This window comes from Silurus meridionalis, chromosome 6, assembly GCF_014805685.1.
Source record: "Silurus meridionalis isolate SWU-2019-XX chromosome 6, ASM1480568v1, whole genome shotgun sequence".
NCBI classification, from domain to species: Eukaryota; Metazoa; Chordata; class Actinopteri; order Siluriformes; family Siluridae; genus Silurus; species Silurus meridionalis.
In genome coordinates, this window is record NC_060889.1 from 24,458,843 (window position 1) to 24,476,921 (window position 18,079).

At 36.7% G+C, this 18,079-nt stretch overlaps 2 protein-coding genes and 1 long non-coding RNA gene across 7 annotated transcripts in view; 1 reads left to right on the forward strand and 2 right to left on the reverse strand.

Moving 5' to 3' along the window:
- LOC124387229 (carcinoembryonic antigen-related cell adhesion molecule 5-like) overlaps positions 1 to 13,134 on the reverse strand; it is a 184,165-nt gene extending 171,031 nt beyond the window's left edge. For all 3 annotated transcript variants that reach the window (XR_006926117.1, XM_046851448.1, XM_046851447.1), the window contains exons 1-5: positions 13,115 to 13,134; positions 12,185 to 12,217; positions 9,991 to 10,266; positions 7,977 to 8,252; positions 1,737 to 2,012 (exon numbers count right to left, since the gene is read on the reverse strand). Coding sequence is in view for 2 of the 3 variants with exons in the window: in XM_046851448.1 (XP_046707404.1) it covers positions 1,737 to 2,012; positions 7,977 to 8,252; positions 9,991 to 10,266; positions 12,185 to 12,217; positions 13,115 to 13,121 (868 nt within the window). In the remaining variant the exon portion in view is untranslated. The remainder of the gene's footprint in view (positions 1 to 1,736; positions 2,013 to 7,976; positions 8,253 to 9,990; positions 10,267 to 12,184; positions 12,218 to 13,114) is intronic.
- Positions 1 to 18,079, reverse strand: part of LOC124387535 (Fc receptor-like protein 5) — a gene marked incomplete at its 5' end in the record, with an annotated part of 205,314 nt that overhangs the window by 177,657 nt on the left and 9,578 nt on the right. The gene's annotated exons all lie outside the window — the stretch shown is intronic.
- On the forward strand, positions 16,474 to 17,780 carry LOC124387247. Of its 3 annotated transcripts, none has more exons than XR_006926126.1 (3): positions 16,474 to 16,689; positions 16,843 to 16,977; positions 17,148 to 17,195. It is a non-coding gene; the product is annotated as an uncharacterized LOC124387247 (long non-coding RNA). The 3 variants fall into 3 exon arrangements; XR_006926124.1 differs by lacking the exon at positions 17,148 to 17,195 and adding an exon at positions 17,479 to 17,780 and having other exon boundaries at positions 16,476 to 16,689; XR_006926125.1 differs by lacking the exon at positions 17,148 to 17,195 and adding an exon at positions 17,484 to 17,780 and having other exon boundaries at positions 16,478 to 16,689.

Below are 18,079 nucleotides of genomic sequence, written 5' to 3' on the forward strand. Positions count from 1 at the left end.
ACATAGCGTTGATCCATGGGCCCAAACAGTTCTAATTTTGTTTCATCAGTCCACAGAACACTATCCCAAAACTTCTGTGGTTTGTCCACATGACTTTTGGCATACTGCAGTCGACTCTTCTTATTCTTTGGGGACAGCAAGGGGGTGCGCCTGGGAGTTCTGGCATGGAGGCCTTCATTACGCAGGGTGCGCCGTATTGTCTGAGCAGAAACTTCAGTACCCACATCTGACAAATCTTTTCTCAGTTCCTCAGCAGTCACACGGGGACTTTTCTCCACTCTACGCTTCAGGTAGCGCACAGCAGTCGAAGTCAGCATCTTCTTTCTGCCACGACCAGGTAGCGTTTCAACAGTGCCCTTTGCCTTGAATTTGCGAATGATGCTTCCTATGGTGTCTCTTGGTATGTTTAACATCTTTGCAATCTTCTTATAGCCATTGCCCTTCCTGTGAAGAGTAATCACCTGTTCTCTTGTCTTCCTGGACCATTCTCTTGACCTCACCATGTTTGTAACCACACCAGTAAATGTCTAGAAGGAGCTGAGTATCACAGTCATTTTAAAGCTGCCTAATTGGTGCTTATTAGGCTTTATTGCTGCTCCCTGATATCCACAGGTGTTTTCAATACATGATTGAAAACACTTCATTGAACCTCTGTTCTTCAGAGTGGTAGTCTTTAAGGGGTTGAATAATTATGTCAATGAAGAATTCACAAAAGAAACATTTACTACTGTATTACAAAACTAATTGATGTCATTTTAGTTGCATATGGTTCTTTAAGAAGTCCTTGTAGGATTTCATTCTGAATACAATTACAAATGTACACTAAATTCCTAAAACCATTTACAGCATTGGGGTTGAATAATTTTGAACACAACTGTATTTACTCACTCACTCACACACTCTTTCACTCACTTACTCACACACTCTCTTTCACTCACTTACTCATTTACTCACACACTCTCTTTCACTCACTTACTCACTCACTTACTCACTCACACACTCTTTTCACTTACTCACTCACTCACTCACTCACTCACTCACACACTCTCTTTCACTCGCTTACTCACTCACTCACACACTCTTTCACTCATTTACTTACTCACTCACACTCTCTTTCACTCACTTACTCACACACTCACTTTCACTCACTTTCACTCACTTTCACTCACTCAGAGGCTCTCCTGTGACTCAAATTACAGTGTGCTCTTCTCTCTGTATTTTCTTTGCCTCTTATTTAAAGTCACAGTAGATCCTTGATGAGTTAAAACTTCATTACCTACATCATGATTAAACGTTTTTATCCACTCATAAATAAAAGGAACAACTGATTCAGCAAAATGTAGTTGAGTAAAAGTAACATATTTGACTTTAAAATGTAGTAAATATAAAGTAAAAGTCTCCTAAATGGAAATACTTCAGTAAAGTAGAGATACGTGAAAAAGCTACAGTGATGAATTACATTTACTTCATTTTCTCCAACACTGGGTGACATTTTCTACCAAAGCTAGATGAGTGTTATACCACTTGTTTTTCAGTTCATCTCACACCAGTCCTGTTCAGCCATGTGCACACTGCCTCTCTTTATTAATATAATACTTTACAATAATTTTATAATGAAACAATTATTAATGTTTTCTGTATTTACTTGTGTAAATGATGTTATATTGTGAACTGGGAAATGTTGTTTATATATTCAGAGTTGCACAGATTCATTTAACAAAACGTTTCTTACTCACCAATAACATTTACCCAGAGTGCATCACTGTAGTGTGTGTAGTAAACTGGGTTTCCTCTTGCAGCTCTGCACCAGTACCGACCTTCATCAGAGACTCTAACTGATCTGATGGTGTAGGAGTGTGTTTCAGTCTCAGTCTCACGGCTCTGTGTGGGTGTGATCCAGTAAAAGTTCCATCCAGCAGACTGCAGCTTCAGTGTACAGTACAGAGTCACTGAGTTTCCTGTCAGTGCAGCTCCTTTAAGATCTGATGTGAGTTCAGGTTCAGGTTTTTTTGCTAGAAATTAAATATAATTTTAGTCTTTATTACATATATCACTTCTACAGTAAAACATTAATACTCTCTGTGTCGATGCCACACAACCTATATCGACTTTAAAAAATATTTGTATTTAGATTGTGATTCATGACTGTGATGTGAAGAAGAAAAGGGAAATTTAATCTAAAGCTCCACTGTGGTTGAAGTGAGGGTCTAAAAATGTTTTTGTTTTGTAAACATTGTGTTTACTCATAAACAATGAAAATGAATCATTGTTGCCACCTAACAGCAAAATATACATCCTTAAATGTATAAAAGAAAATACACTGCAAAAATCTCTACATACTCAGTAGATCTAAGTAACATTCTCTATTTCCCAGTCTACCTTCATCACCTAATTTACACATTTATTAAAACAAACAACATTTACTATATTTACTTAATGTATGTGAAACTGTAACTAATTAACTGAACACTGTGTTGGTCCAAATTTACTTTGCTTATATCTTGAATATCCTTCAATAATAAACATCTGTACATGACAACTAGCTTGTGTTGTGGTTTACAAAACTATAAAAGGTAAAAAAAAATAAACACAAAAAATTAAAAAATTTAACCCGGTACAACAAAAAGCTATTTAATATTTTGTCCTCCACATTTTTAATAGCCAGGCAGCATCTTTTAATCCTTTGAAAATCCCTTAGACCACTAACTACAGCTCAGTGACTTAAATACAACATATTCTATTTTAAATGAGAAAAAACATATTCTATTAGAGTTCACCTTGGAAAATGTACCAGTAGATGGCAACCATTTCTTGTATACTTATTATATATATATATATATATATATATATATATATATATATATATATATATATATATATATACAGTGGAACCTCAGGTTCTGACGCCCGCATACGATAATTCAGGTTACGAATCGCAGTTCATAAAAATGTTGCCTCTAGTTACGAGAATTTTTTAGGATACGAGCGTTGCGCACGGAAAAATCAGGTTAGTTTTTTACGTATCGCCACGTGCTCTCGCTGCGCCTCGTGCAGCACATACACATCCGCCGTCGCTCTAACAGTGTGGAATTACTGAACTTTAAATACTGTACGTATTCCTATCACCATGCCGCCAACAAAGTAGCCTGATGGAAATTCTCCTTCCAAACAATAACTCTCCCTCCTCCCGCTTCTACGGACGTCGTCTCCATCATGCACGCAGCGAGACTTCTTAAAGGTAAGGTACCATGTAAAGATTTATTTTTTATATGTTTATATGTTTTTATATGATACGATTTCAATATAACATGTTAAAAGTAAATAATATTAGTGAATATTGGCGTTATTTTTTTTTTAAGAAACACTTTTGGGTGTCCAGAACGAATTACCAAGTTTCTATTCATTCTTATGGGAAAATTTGTATCGGGATACGAGCTTTTCAGGTTAAGAGTAAAGTGATGGAACCAATTAAACTCATAACCCGAGGTTCCACTGTATATATATATATATATATATATATATATATATATATATATATATATATATATATATATATAATATTATATATAAATTCTTTGCAAAACCCATTAGAGGCACAAGCCAGTGCACTCTTACTGCCGGTCCCAAGCCCGGGTAAATGGGGAGGGTTGCGTTAGGAAGGGCATCCAGCGTAAAACGTGCCAAATGCCAAATCAAATATGCGGATCACAAATGAAAATTTCATACCGGATCGGTCGAGGCCCGGGTTAACATCGACCGCCACAGGTATCGTTGGCCAACAGGGTACCAGTGGAAATTCGGCTACTGGTGGCCAAAGGAGAGGAGGAAGACGTCTACAGAGACAACAGGAAAAGGAGAAGTGTAGGGGAGTAGAGGTTCGGGTTGGTACTTTAAACGTTGGTAGTATGACTGGTAAAGGGAAAGAGATAGCTGATATGATGGAGAGGAGAAAGGTAGATATGTTGTGTGTTCAGGAGACCAAGTGGAAAGGGAGTAAGGCCAGGAACATTGGAGTTGGGTTTAAACTGTTCTATCATGGTTTGGATGGAAAGAAAAATGGTGTAGGGGTGATTCTGAGGGAAGGGTACAGTAAGTGTGTAGTGGAGGTGAAGAGAGTTTCTGATACGGTGATGAACGTGAAGCTGGAAGTTGAAGGGATGATAATAAATGTCCACAAGTTGGCTGTGAGATGGAGAAGAAGGAAAGATTCTGGAGTGAATTAGATGAAGTGGTAGATGGTGTACCTAGAAAAGAACGATTGGTGATTGGGGCAGACTTTAATGGGCTTGTAGGTGAAGGAACAGAGGTGATGAGGAGGTGATGGGAAGGTATGGTTTTAAGGAGAGGAATGTGGAAGGGCAGATGGTGGTGGATTTTGCCAAAAGGATGAAAATGGCAGTGGTGAACACTTATTTTATGAAGAAGGAGGATCATAGGGTGACATATAAGAGTGGAGGAAGGTGCACACAGGTGGACTATGTTCTATGCAGGAGATTGGAGACTGTAAGGTGTTGGCGGGGACAGTGTAGCTAGACAGCATCGGATGGTGGTCTGTAGGATGGTTTTGGAGGCGAAGAAGAAGAGGAGAAAAGTGAGGACTGAAAGAAGAATAAGATGGTGGAAACTGAAGGAGGAAGAGTGTAGTGTGAGGTTCAGGGAAGAGGTCAGACAGGGGCTCAGTGGTAGTGAAGAGGTGCTGGATGATTGGGTTACTACTACAGGAGTGATGAGGGTGGCAGTTAGAAAGGTACTTGGTGTGACATCTGGAAATAGAAAGGAAGACAAAGAGATGTGGTGGTGGAATGAGGAAGTGCAGGAGAGCATAAGGAGAAAGAGGTTGGCAAAACAGAAGTGGGATCGACAGAGTGATGAGAAAAGTAGGCAGGAGTACAAGGAGATGCGGCAGCAGGTAAAGAGGATGTGGCGAAAGCCAAGGAAAAGGCATATGAGGAGCTGTATAAGAGGTTGGACACTAAGGAAGGAGAAAAGGAATTATACCGATTGGCCAGGCAGATGGACCGAGCTGGGAAGGATGTACTGCAAGTTAGAGCAATAAAGGATGGAGAGGAAATGTGTTGACTAGTGAGGAGAGTGTGTTGAGAAGGTGGAGGGAGTATTTTGAGCAGCTGATGAATGAGGAAAATCAGAGAGAGAAGGTTGGAGGATGTGGAGTTGGTGAAGGGATGTGGATAGAATTAGTAAGGAGGAAGTGAGAGCAGCGAATAAGAGGATGAAGAGTGAAAAGTTGGTTGGACCAGATGACATACCGGTAAAAGCATGAAGATGTTTAGGAGAGATGGCAGTGGAGTTTTTAACCAGATTGTTTGACAAGATTCTGGAAGGTGAGAGCATGCCTGAGGAATGGAGAAGGAGTGTGCTGGTACCAATCTTTAAGAATAAGGGAGATGTGCAGACCTGCAGTAACTACAGGGGAATTAAGTTGATCAGTCACAACATGAAGTTATGGGAAAGAGTAGTGGAAGCCAGGCTGAGAGAAGAGGTGACCATCTGTGAGTACAGTATGGTTTCATGCCGAGGAAGAGCACCACAGATGCCTTATTTGCTTTGAGGATGTTAATGGAGAAGTATAGAGAAGGAAAGAAGGAATTGCATTGTGTATTTGTGGATTTAGAGAATGCAAATGACAGAGTGCCGAGAGAGGAGTTGTGGAATTGTATGAGGAAGTCAGGTGTGTCAGAGAAGTATGTGAGCGTGGTGCAGGACATGTATGAGGACAGTTTGACAGCAGTGAAGTGTGCAGTAGGAATGACAGACTGGTTCAGGGTGAAGGTTGGACTGCATCAAGGATCGGCCCTGAGCCCTTTCCTGTTTGCAGTGGTAATGGAAAGGTTGACGGATGAGGTCAGACAGGAGTCTCCCTGGACTATGATGTTTGCAGATGATATTGTGACTTGTGGTGAGAGTAGGGAGCAGGTTAAGAAGAGCCTTGAGAGGTGGAGATATGCACTGGAGAGAAGGGGAATGAAAGTCAGTAGGAGTAAGACAGAGTACATGTGTGTGAATGAGAAGGAGGGCAGTGGAGTGGTGCGGTTACAGGAGAAGAGGTGGAGAAGGTGGAGGAGTTCAGGTACCTGTGGTCAACAGTGCAAAGTAATGGAGAGTGTGTTAGAGAAGTGAAGAAAAGAGTGCAGGCAGGGTGGAGTGGGTGGAGAAGAGTGACAGAAGTGATTTTTGATAGTAGAGTATCTGCCAAAATGAAAGGGAAAGTTTATAGGTCTGTGGTGAGGTAGGCGAGATTGAGATGGATTGGACATGTGCAGAGGAGGGACATGAATTATATTGGTAGAAGAATGCTGAGGATGGAGCCACCAGGTAGGAGGAAAAGAGGAAGGCCAAGAAGGAGGTTTATGGATGTGGTGAGGAAAGACATGCAGGTAGTTGGTGTGAAAGAGGCAGATGTAGAGGACAGGGTGGTATGGAGATGGATGATCCGCTGTGGCGACCCCTAATGGGAGCAGCCGAAAGAAGAAGAAGATATAAATTCTTTGCATTGTCTATCGCCTGATTAATAATTTACACACTCCTGTGTGTAGATATGTTTGTCTTTTTTTGGTGGATTTACATGGAAAAGTTATAGTATCATGTTATTTTCTCTTGTTCTCTATCAGATTTGTAAAGTTTTGTTTTTGTAGAGGAATTATATAGTCATGAGTGTACAATTACAAATACTTTTCCAAATAAAAAGTTTGATCCCAAAAAAAAAAATATAAAAATACTCCACTGCCATCTCTCCTAAACATCTCCATGCTTCTACCGGTATGTCATCTGGTCCAACTGACTTTCCACTTTTCATCCTCTTAATTGCTTCTCTCACTTCCTCCTTACTAATACTATCCACTTCCCGCTTCACCAACTCCACATCCTCCAACCTTCTCTCTCTCATATTTTCCTCGTTCATCAGCTGCTCAAAATACTCCCTCCACCTTCTTAACACACTCTCCTCACTAGTCAACACATTTCCATCTCCACATCGTTCAACCTTCTCTCTCTCTCTCTCTCTCTCTCTCTCTCTCTCTCTCTCTCATTTTGCTCATTCATCAGCTGCAAAAAATACTCCCTCTATCTTCTCAACACACTCTACTCACTTGTCAACACATTTCCTTCTCCATCCGTTATTGCTCTAACTTCCAGCACATCCTTCCCAGCTCAGTCCTTCTTCCTGGCCAATCGGTAGAAATCCTTTTCTTCTTCCTTAGTGTCCAACTTCTCATACAGTGGTGTGTATGTGATTTCCTGATTTCTTATAATTTTTTTGCATGTTCGTCACATTTTAATGTTTCATCAAACTAATTTAACTAGTAAAAGATAAAACAAGTGAACACAACATGCAGTTTTTAAATGAAGGGGAAAACAAAATCCAAAACTACATGGCCCTGTGTGAAAAAAGTGTTTGACTCCCTGTTAAAACAACAAAAAAAACCAGGTTTATCACACCTGTTTTAAATTTTTCTAGCCCAGGGGTCACCAACGTGGTGCCATGTTGGTGACCCCTGTTTTAAATGTCCTTATATACGGGGTGGTGCGGGAAAAATGGAAAGATGGCCGCCGACCTGGAAGCACGTGCCGCAAAACCAGATGTATGTGAATTCCATTGTACTGTAAGAGTTCTCAGTATGTACAGTAGCTGTTACTATATTGGCACTGTTCATGATGCACTTTCCTCTTTACCAAACTATTTTTTGATTTCATAGAGTAAACATTACTTTGGAAAATCGGAACACAAAATGCTTAATTACACACATGATATTAATGGATCATGTGCTGGGAACATTTAGTATTATATTTTATTTTATTATTATTTATTCATTATAATGAGTGCGAGTCGTAGATACAAATGAGTGACAATGAAGCTATCTGAAAATTGTGTAGAACAAATCTGAGAACAAGGTTTTTGATACAATTTAAATATTACAAAGTAATAACATGTATTAATGTAATAAGAAACACACACTTACTTGATACAGTGAGTGTAAAAGGATCACTGATCTCTGAACTCTGAGAGTCACTGTGTCTCCTCCCACTGCAGGTGTATTCACCACTGTCAGAGTCTTTACTTGGGTCACGGCTGAACTCCTGTGTTGTTCTGTATGGTTGCTCTCTGGAATCTTTTTTATACCAGCTGTATGTCCATTTAGTGTCTCCTCCTCCCTGAAGCTCACACTTAAAATTTACTTTCTCTCCACTAAACACCTGTTTACCAGGTGTTGTAATAACCACAGGTTTGGGTCTCTCTGTAAAAAAGAAAAATATATATACTATTTTGAATGTATAAAATCATACATGTCCCCCCATCCGAGGGTTGTCCCCCCCAAAAAAAGATTATTTAAAAAAATCGCACTCTCTTTTATATGTATTCTCTATTATATGAAAAATATATGTATGTATACCTAAATAATTGTGCATTTAGAAACAGTTGAGTTCCCCCTCCCCTTCCTCACAGTGGTTTGACCCACTGCCTGCTTTCCCAGTTCATCTCACCTGCTCTACACACACAAGTCAGGTGTGTGTCTGCGGCTCAATTAATGTTCAACTCCATTAACTAGAGTATTTTATTCACTTTAAATAAAGCGATTCTCTTTAATGTAGTTGATGCAGACTCATTCATAAATTAGTTGTGGCAAAAATGCTGATTAGCGATGTAATTTTCCATGAATCTGCTACATTAGCGATTAAAATATGACTTATCTAGTGAACGTTAGCTTGTTTACAATAGCTTGTAGCATAGTGCACTGACACTAACACACCAAAGCCGTTTCCCATGCAGTGTTTTATTTGGGACGACTTGGTATAATGTTAACATTAACACACAATGAGCATAATGTTTATCTGTGCATTTACTAAATGAGCACTGTGCTATGTCCCAACTGACCCCACTGTATTTTTATAATCAATGTCTATTCTTTTCTTAATTGACTTAATTAATTTGTAAATAAAATGTTAAACCTTTATTTTAATTTCTTGTTTTTATTGTTGTGATTATTATTATTTTTTTTTGTAGTTTTACTTAATTTATGTAAAGTCAAAAATTGTAATTGACGCAGTCTCCATGCTACAATATTAATGATAGAAACAAAGTTTTTCACTGTGGGGACACTGTGTATTTATACTGTAAGTGCAATTTGACTATTATTTGTGTCCCCCTTCAAAAATTGCTCATGAGAAATTTTATATTTATTGTCCCCCCCCTACTGTTAAATGAAATTACCACCCATGCAAGTAGATCTTTATTGCTAAATTACTTCAGTTAGTGAAATACTGAACTTATTAATAACGTATTTGGACCCATATGTAACATTTTATAGAATAAATGTTTGTGAGATTTATGTAATATGAAATTACTGTGGAACATATAGTATCATAGTGAGACTTTTGGTCTTGGCTTTTGGTGTAACTGATGTGTTGCAAAGACTCTGAGTTGGACTAAGATGTGCTCTAGTTCTGGTGTGTGCTTGTATATATTAAAGTAAAATGCGCTAAATTATTATGTTTTGCTTGAGTTAAAAAAACCTGCATTACAAACTGCATTCGTCATGACCTACAGTAAAAATGACAACTCTTTACTGGGAAAGAACACTGTAAACAAAAAACATTGTGAAACTGTAAAACAATGGAATCTTATTTCAAACATGTAGAATCATGACAGCAGAATGAGCTTGACTATTATGTGGAGTATGTTTTTTATATGTCATATTTCATATGCTTTTCAAATGTGATGATTACTGTTTTTGCAAATAATTAAAAAAAGTCAATGCCTGATGATTTAAAATGATTTAAAAATGAAAAGTAAACAGACAGAAGCTATAACGTAATTATAATGCGTGTGAGTTATAGTTACAAATCATAGCAGTGAAGCTCACTGAAAAATAGTGTAGAAGATACTGTATCTGAAAGCTGAAATTTATACTTTAATTTAAATATATTAAAAAAGTAATAACATGTATTAAAGTAATAAGAAAAACAAACACGTACTTAATACAGTGAGTGTAACAGGATCACTGATCTCTGAGCTCTGAGAGTCACTGTGTCTCGTCCCACTGCAGGTGTATTCACCACTGTCAGAGTCTGTAACTGAGTCACGGCTGAACTCCTGTGTTGTGCTGAATGGGGGATTTCTGTTATTATTCTTATACCAGCTGTATGTCCACTCAGTGTCTCCTTCTCCCTGTAGCTCACACTTAAAACTCACTTTCTCTCCACTAAACACATGTTTACCAGGTGTTATAATCACCACAGGTTTGGGTCTCTCTGTCAAAAGAAAAAGAAATACTATTTTGAACATATGAAATTATTTTCAGCATCAATATATACATATAAAGTAACATTATTGAAATGAAATACAGTATATAAAATATAATAGTTTGCATGGTCAGATGTGGACTAATTTATTCAACAATTACTACTGATGAAGGAAATGTAGATCACAATGTAAAATAAAAGTCTCAGCCATTAAATTAATCAAGTTACTGTTCTGAAAGTTTTTAGATTCAAAATTAATATTTATTTCTGAAATAATTGTAATTTAATCTTTAGTCAGATTTTAAGGATTTTTTGCAATGAAACAAAATATCGAAGGTAAAAAAACTCTAATGCTAGAAGCTCACTTTCACTTTCACTCTCACAGACACACACACACACACACACACACACACACACACACAAACAGAGATCATTAAAGCAATATGAACACAGTAAAAATCTCTGCATACTAAGCCGAAGATCTAAGTTACAGTCTGTAGATCCCAATTTACCTTATTCATATTAAGTCCATTAAATCCTTGAATCTTGCGTCCTGTTATTACCCACAAGTAACTTATACTGAATATAGTTATGATGGAGCTGCATAATTTGTTATATAGTGTTGCAGGAAGGTGGTGACTTGCTATTATTCCATACATTCCACAGAAACTCCTTAATTCTCACAAAAATATTGCATACAACTTCAAGTACATCTCCATTCACCTCTAATCTCTACCAGAACACATTCTTTACTTCAGACTCCTTCTCCAGTCTTTACTTGGTCTGGGAGTCAATAAGTAAACCAACAAAAACTATAAATAAAGAAAACACATCATTTAGTTATGGACAAAAAATTTACCCCATATAAATGTTGTATAATAAAGCGGGGAAAGTGGATGCAAGTTCGAATAAGTTGAATTGAAAGTGCACCCAACCCAAATAAAACAATTACACAAAACAAAATCAAGAATAAATACATGAGCAAAGAGAAAAACCTGACTGTTAGCGACATGACACAAAGATTGACAAAAAGGGCAGTTTTCGTTGCAGTTATATACACAAGTGCTAAATAACATGAATGTGATTGTACAGACTCATTTATCATCCCCATAAAATGCCAGGTCCAGAAAAGACTACTTATGATTGTTTTTCTCAAATTTACTTCCTACAATATGACTTCAGTTCACAGTGTTTATTTACAGGTGTGCACATTTTCCAGTCAAGTTTGTTTTTAATAGATTACAACCTTTGAGTGGGACATGGCATACAAGTGCCAAGCATCTCTTGGGGAACTCCTTCAAGACTGTTGGAAGACCATTTCAGGTGACTACCTCTTGAAGCTCATCAAGAGAATGCCAAGAGTGTGCAAAGCAGTAATCAAAGCAAAAGGTGGCTACTTTGAAGAACCTACAATATGACATTCTTCAGTTGTTTCACACTTTTTTGTTATGTATATAATTCCATATATAATTCCACATGTGTTAATTCATAGTTTTGATGCCTTCAGTGTAAATCTACAATTTTCATAGTCATGAAAATATAGAAAACTCTTTGAATGAGAAGGTGTGTCCAAACTTTTGGTCTGTACTGCACCCGCTCCCTGACAGAAAACTCACTCACTAAATCAATGTTTAAATCTGATTTAAGCTCTGAGTAACATTTTATCATCTTAACTAAATTTGTACTGTATGGCCACTTATTTTTTAAATGAACAGACTGAGATGAAGGTGGTGGATAAACAGAGGGTTAAAGGCCTGGTTTAGGGGCCCAAAAGTCTCAGGTTGGCGATAACAGGGCACCAACACCCAATCTGCCCAGAACCTTAACCACTGAGGTACCACTTCCTCCAGTTACTTCCAGGGTCACATGCATATTGTAGGCAAATAAAAAAAAAAAATATATATATATATATATATATATATATCACCTGCTTGTGCACCATGGATGAGTCCAGTCAGCACTAAAAGTAAAAAAATGAAAGAAATAAACAAACATAAGAAATTATTGATAGTAAACAATAAAAGTTGCTGTTAAAAAAAAAAAAAAAAAAAAAAAAAAAACCAGATACATTGTTAATATCTAAATGTTCATTCCTTTCTAATACTGTATATGCTGATGATTACCAGGGCTAGTTTATTCATAAGAATTCTATACTATAGCAAATAAGGTCATGTATATTGAGTGAATCCACAACATACAAACCACAAGGTAGTTGTCACAAACACTTGTTTTTTTCATGACAAACCAACTGTTGCCATTGTTACAGAGAAACCAAAAAACACAAAGTCTTACTGTTTCTAAAATGTAGTGGAATAAATACCTTTCCTATACCAGTATGATTACAGCATTACAAAGCCATGACACTTAAAACTCTTACTATTATTGTTATTCCTCTCATTAAAAAGATCACATGAACCATTTTTTATTAATTAAAAATAATCATTTACTTAAATACTTAAATTCACCAGCAATGTTTTCCACATTACAGAGTAAAGAAATATCACCAAAATATAAAATAAATTAAGGAAGATTAAATCCTAAATATATAGAGAGTTCCAGGACAAAACAGCCATTAAAATCATAATCAGCTGCTTTAATGTTTGGAGAAACAAAAGACTCCAGCATGCAAATATTTGTTTAAAAGAGACTGTGTTTAAAAACTGATTTATATTTTACAAGTAAAATGCATTGGGTGGAATTTAAACACAAGACAAAGAATAACATGTATTTTTACTCTAAATTCTATAGACATATAAATTAATCAAACAGCACCAGATTTCAGAACTTTTAACCTGTTAATTGGAATCTTAATTCATAACCAAAGACTTTATACAACCCACAGAAAACATTAACTCACAGATCATCACACAGAGTGGATGGAGCTCCATCCTGTTCTACCGATGATGACTGACAGAAGTGTGTGTTAAAACCTTTACACTTCCTGTTCTTACATACCATGTGTGACGTGTGTGTGTGTGTGTGTGTGTGTGTGTGTGTGAGAGAGAGAGAGAGAGAGAGAGAGAGAGAGAGAGAGAGAGAGGGATGTGTGGTTTTTGTATGTGGTGCTAAAAACGTTTGCATGCAGTCAGTTACTATAGGTGAATTAACTCCATTTTTGAAATATGTGAAAGACAGTAAGAATAATCAGTATATAAGAAGAAAACAAATCATGGGCTAATCTGAGAACAGGTGCACACAATAATGAGCATGCCTAGAATTAAAAAGTAACAAAGAAAAAGTACAAAAAAATGAAATAAAATGAAAAAGCAAGTCATTAATGATATCATACATTATGTTTATGCTGTAAACCGAATGCACAGCAGCCACACTGCAGGAGAAACTCTTTGCACTGATCAGGAATTTGTGACAGTTTCCTTGATTCCTGCTGCTGTAGAAGATCACAGTGTTCATGGTAAAATTCAAGTTATGTGCTTTCTGTGCTCAATGTTTAGTTTAATGCATCATAAAATAGTAAAAGATACTGTAGAGATTTTTATAATGTCTATCATTATGTTCATCATATCACTGAGTGCTGATAGTGTTTGTGCTGATAGCACATGCCACAGAAACAGGGCAGGGCATGTGTATGTGTGGTCTGATTTTATTTTAGCTTTTCTAAGAATGAGAAGGACAGAGCATTTCCTCTTTTCTAAGTGGTTAAAGTCATACAGCTCAAGTAGACTAGAAAACAAACCACAATTGTTTTTTATTTCTAAGTTCTGTTAAACAAAAGTCACATGTTAAAACTACACAAATAAAACAGCAGGTTCATTCTGCCCAGAAGAATTACCAAACGCAAATTTAGCTACACATCTTGGTCACAGCTTGATACACATAAAAGTTCATGTTAATGAAAACATTGAAAGAAGGGAATTGCTTCAATTATAGAAAAGTAAGAACACTCACTTCCAAACAAAAACACCAAACAAACAAACAAACAAACAAAAAAACCCAAATACAACTCATTAGACAGAAATGGCAGAACTAAACAAAACAAAACAATAGACAAAAACCACAAGAGCTAAAAGCAGCACCACAAACACAAACAGCAGTTTGACCTGAAGTTGGCTGTGGAGATCAGAATAACGTTGTTTCAACACAAAACACTATTACCACTGGCAATAAGCTGATTAATGATAAATGGAGGCAAAAACCCTACATAGATAGCTACAAATGAAAAACACTAATAAGGGTTTTAGAATTAGGGAATCAGGGCTACTTCATTCATCAAATCAGCTAAGAAAACACACAGTGGCAAAACTACTATTTGCATTCAGAAAAATGGTTAAAAAGTCAAGTTCTTTCTTGAGAACCCTTTTAACTCTGGTCTAGAAAGGATGCCCACAGCATTGGGTACAAAAACAAAATAAACCAAAAATATAGCTGCAAGCAGTGATTACCATGGTTTAATCAACTAAGGCATTGAAGACCATAAGGAAGAATGCATTAGGAACGTCCCCAATGAGTTTCGTTCCGGTCGACTATGTTAACATTGTGTAATAGTTGCTCTAAATTCATTGGCCAATTGCGGCCATTTTTTTTTAAATAGGTAAATGTCCTTGTGGCTCTGTAGGCCATTTTTCAGGGTGATTAGACAAACAGTTGTGTAGTTATAGCCGTTTTTATATTTCTTCCCTCTTAGAAAGCCAATAAGTAGCAAAGCTACGCAACTTTTTTTATTTGTCCAAAGATTAGATAAGATCTGATATATAGGTGTACAGGGTTTGGTAAAAATATCTCATTGTTATAATCATTTAAGTAAAAGTGAGCCGCCTATTTTAAATGTTTTGTTTATCCATTGTGATGGTGAGTCGAAAGTTCAACTTTTTTGGTCCCAATCAGGCAAAAAACCTAGGACTAGTCAGCAAAGGTAGTTTTTTAAGATAATTGAGAATAATTAATGCACATCATGAGGAGGTCTATCAAATTATATGAAGATCGAGTGTATATTTGAAAAATCGTGCAAAATACAATCATTTATATAATAAAAAACATGAAATTGCCCTAAGTGGCGATTCCTTTAAAAAATCTTATAGCCCTTCGAGGCCATGCATCAAACATGCCCACTTGTAGAGCAAACACATCATTTCTTTGTTTTGACCCAAGTACAAGGACATAAAACTTTTGAGTGTACAACAAACAGTGTACGAGCTATGGCCAAAAATGTGTGACATTATGTTTTTGGACTGTAGCGCCCCATTTGACCAATATGGTAATTATATTAGTTTAGGGCAGAATAATAATAATATTAATAAATATAGTTGCAAGGAGCAATTAGCAGGGTTCAAGCACCTAAGGCATTGAAGCTCATAAGGAAAAACACTTTATGGACCTGCCTGTCAACTTTCAATCCAATCGACCTCCGTTAACCTTGTGTAATAGGTGATCCATATTCATTGGCCGATAGCAGCCATGGTTTGTGAGCTACATGAAAGTCCTCATAGACCTGTATGGCACATTGGACACAGACACTGCATGACATGTTTCAGGTCAATTGAACAAATGGTTGTGTAGTTATAGCCATATGGATTTTCTATCTTATATCGCCACCAAGTGGTCAAGCACTTTAATTATTTTATTTGACAAAAGATTGAGCTCATTTACTCGTTTATTGAGTTTGGTGAAGATCTTATTCCATTCATGTGTTATAGCCTGTTTAGTAAAAGTGGTCCTTAATATTTCAAACGTTTTGGCGACCCTTTGCAACATGTATTTATTTATTTATTTTTGATAATTATTGATATTCACTGTCCATCAAACTAGGGCTGCAACAACTAATTGATCAAATTGAGTATAATCGATAATGAAATTCTTTGTCAACAAATGCCTTTATCCATTATTTGGGCTGTTCATGTTTCAGTTTAGCGTGATGGTAAGATACACAGCTGCTTGTGAAAATGACATTACAGGGTCAAACAGCAGCAGGAAAAAGTGTGTGTCCCAAATAATACAAAGTATGGGAACATTTTATATTAAAAGCAACAAAAGAAACTGTACCTGGACGTTATGCAAAGCTGAGCTTGTGTGGTATGAAAGTACCACAGTGATGCACGAGCACATGAAAAGAAAACACATCAATGTAATAAGCTGTGAGTGCAATATAAATGTAATACATAATTTGTTTTTTAACAAAAATCCTTATTGTATTGCTGTATAATATCCGGGTTTTTTTCTTGAGTAATAAGTGTTCATTTTGCTGTTTGCTGTAAGAGACTTTTATTTTGATATTCGCTCTTGTTGTTATTCGGACTGATATTTTGAAGTGAGCGCGCGCCCCTCGTCAGTTTGCATTGCATATGCTGGAGAGAGGAAGGCTTTTGTGAGAGCTCTTCAATTAAAGAGATTATTAAGATTATTAAGTGTAGAAATCCACTTGATTCCACTTTGTAAACACTTCTGAGACTATGAGATGTTCTGGTGTATGTTTTATGTGTAAGTAGATTTAGAATGTGAGGATTTATTGTATGTATGCAGTGTTAATGTGCTTCTGAGATGTTAGCAGTTAACAAGTGTTGTATTATACAGGAATGCAGTGTCACAAAGTGCACACGAGTGATTTATCTCCTTATTGACATTAATCCACAGAAGAGGAGTGTTGAATGGTGGTGAGACTGTTAATAAACCTCTCTGGTGAACTGAAGTGAAAGTGTCCTGAGTTTCCTTCAACACAAAGCAGATGAGAGAAGCAGCGGTTATCAGCAGACCGGCATCATCAGCACGGTGAGTAAAAACTGTAGAATCCTCATCATGTGAAAATGCTGCAGTTTAATGAAGTGCTATAGTGTATTTATTTTTCCTGTGTATTTGTTTGTAACTTTTTTTTTATTTTATTTTTTTTAAATCAAGTCTGTTAGCTTCCTGCTTTTCTCTGTTCCATCCTCTTTTTATAGCTTTTGTCTACTACAAGAAGTTTGGAATAAACAGAACCAAGTGGGTGGGGCTTGAGCTCCAAGTGGGTGGGGCTTGAGCTCCAAGTGGGTGGGGGCTTGAGCTCCAAGTGGGTGGGGCTTGAGCTCCAAGTAGGAAGTTCAAACCTCCTGGGGCTTTTGATTGATTGATTTAATGTCTTGTACATGAGCTGGATTCTGAAGTACACGGATTTAGTTTCAATTCGTTGGTAAAAAAGAAGAGACGACAGAGAGTTGAGTAAGTTTGTTAGTTTGTTTGTTTTAAAGTAAATTAAGGAGAGAATTGTTTAATAGAGTCTGCTATCACTTTAAGAGCAGAAGTACAGATACTCATCCTGGGAAGGGCAGACGAGCTGAGCTCCAAGGAATCTATTCTGAAGCCGCCCATCCAGGATCTTGCAGTCTGTCATTCCTGCAGTCCAAATACTCCAATGAGTTCTAATATTTTACAATGAGTTTTAATTCTACATAGAAAAAAGCATGGCACCATTTTTTATGTTCTCTTTAGAAATGTTAGATGTTCGTATGAGTGTCTTGTTTGAGTCGTCCTTCATTTAGCAACTGGAATGTTTTACTTGTGTATGTGAGATCATTAAACTTTGTCTTTTATATTGATCCTCATGTCTCTTTACCATCCACAGTAACAAACCTTGTGCCCTGTTTCTATTGGGTATTTACTTTCCCTTTCTTTAAAGAAGTGGTGTAGTCGCATTGCTTCATCAAACTCCTCTTAGGGGATTATTAGTATTAGTAGTGTTTATCTTCCCCTCCCTTCACCTCACCACATCATTTAATTCAGTTTTAGTAAATTATAAAATAATTATTAATCTGGCTGGTTTACAGTATAAATACAGCTGACTGTAAGAAGTTTAAAGATTTTCCGAAGTTTTAGTCTCTGCATTAGATGTAGAATA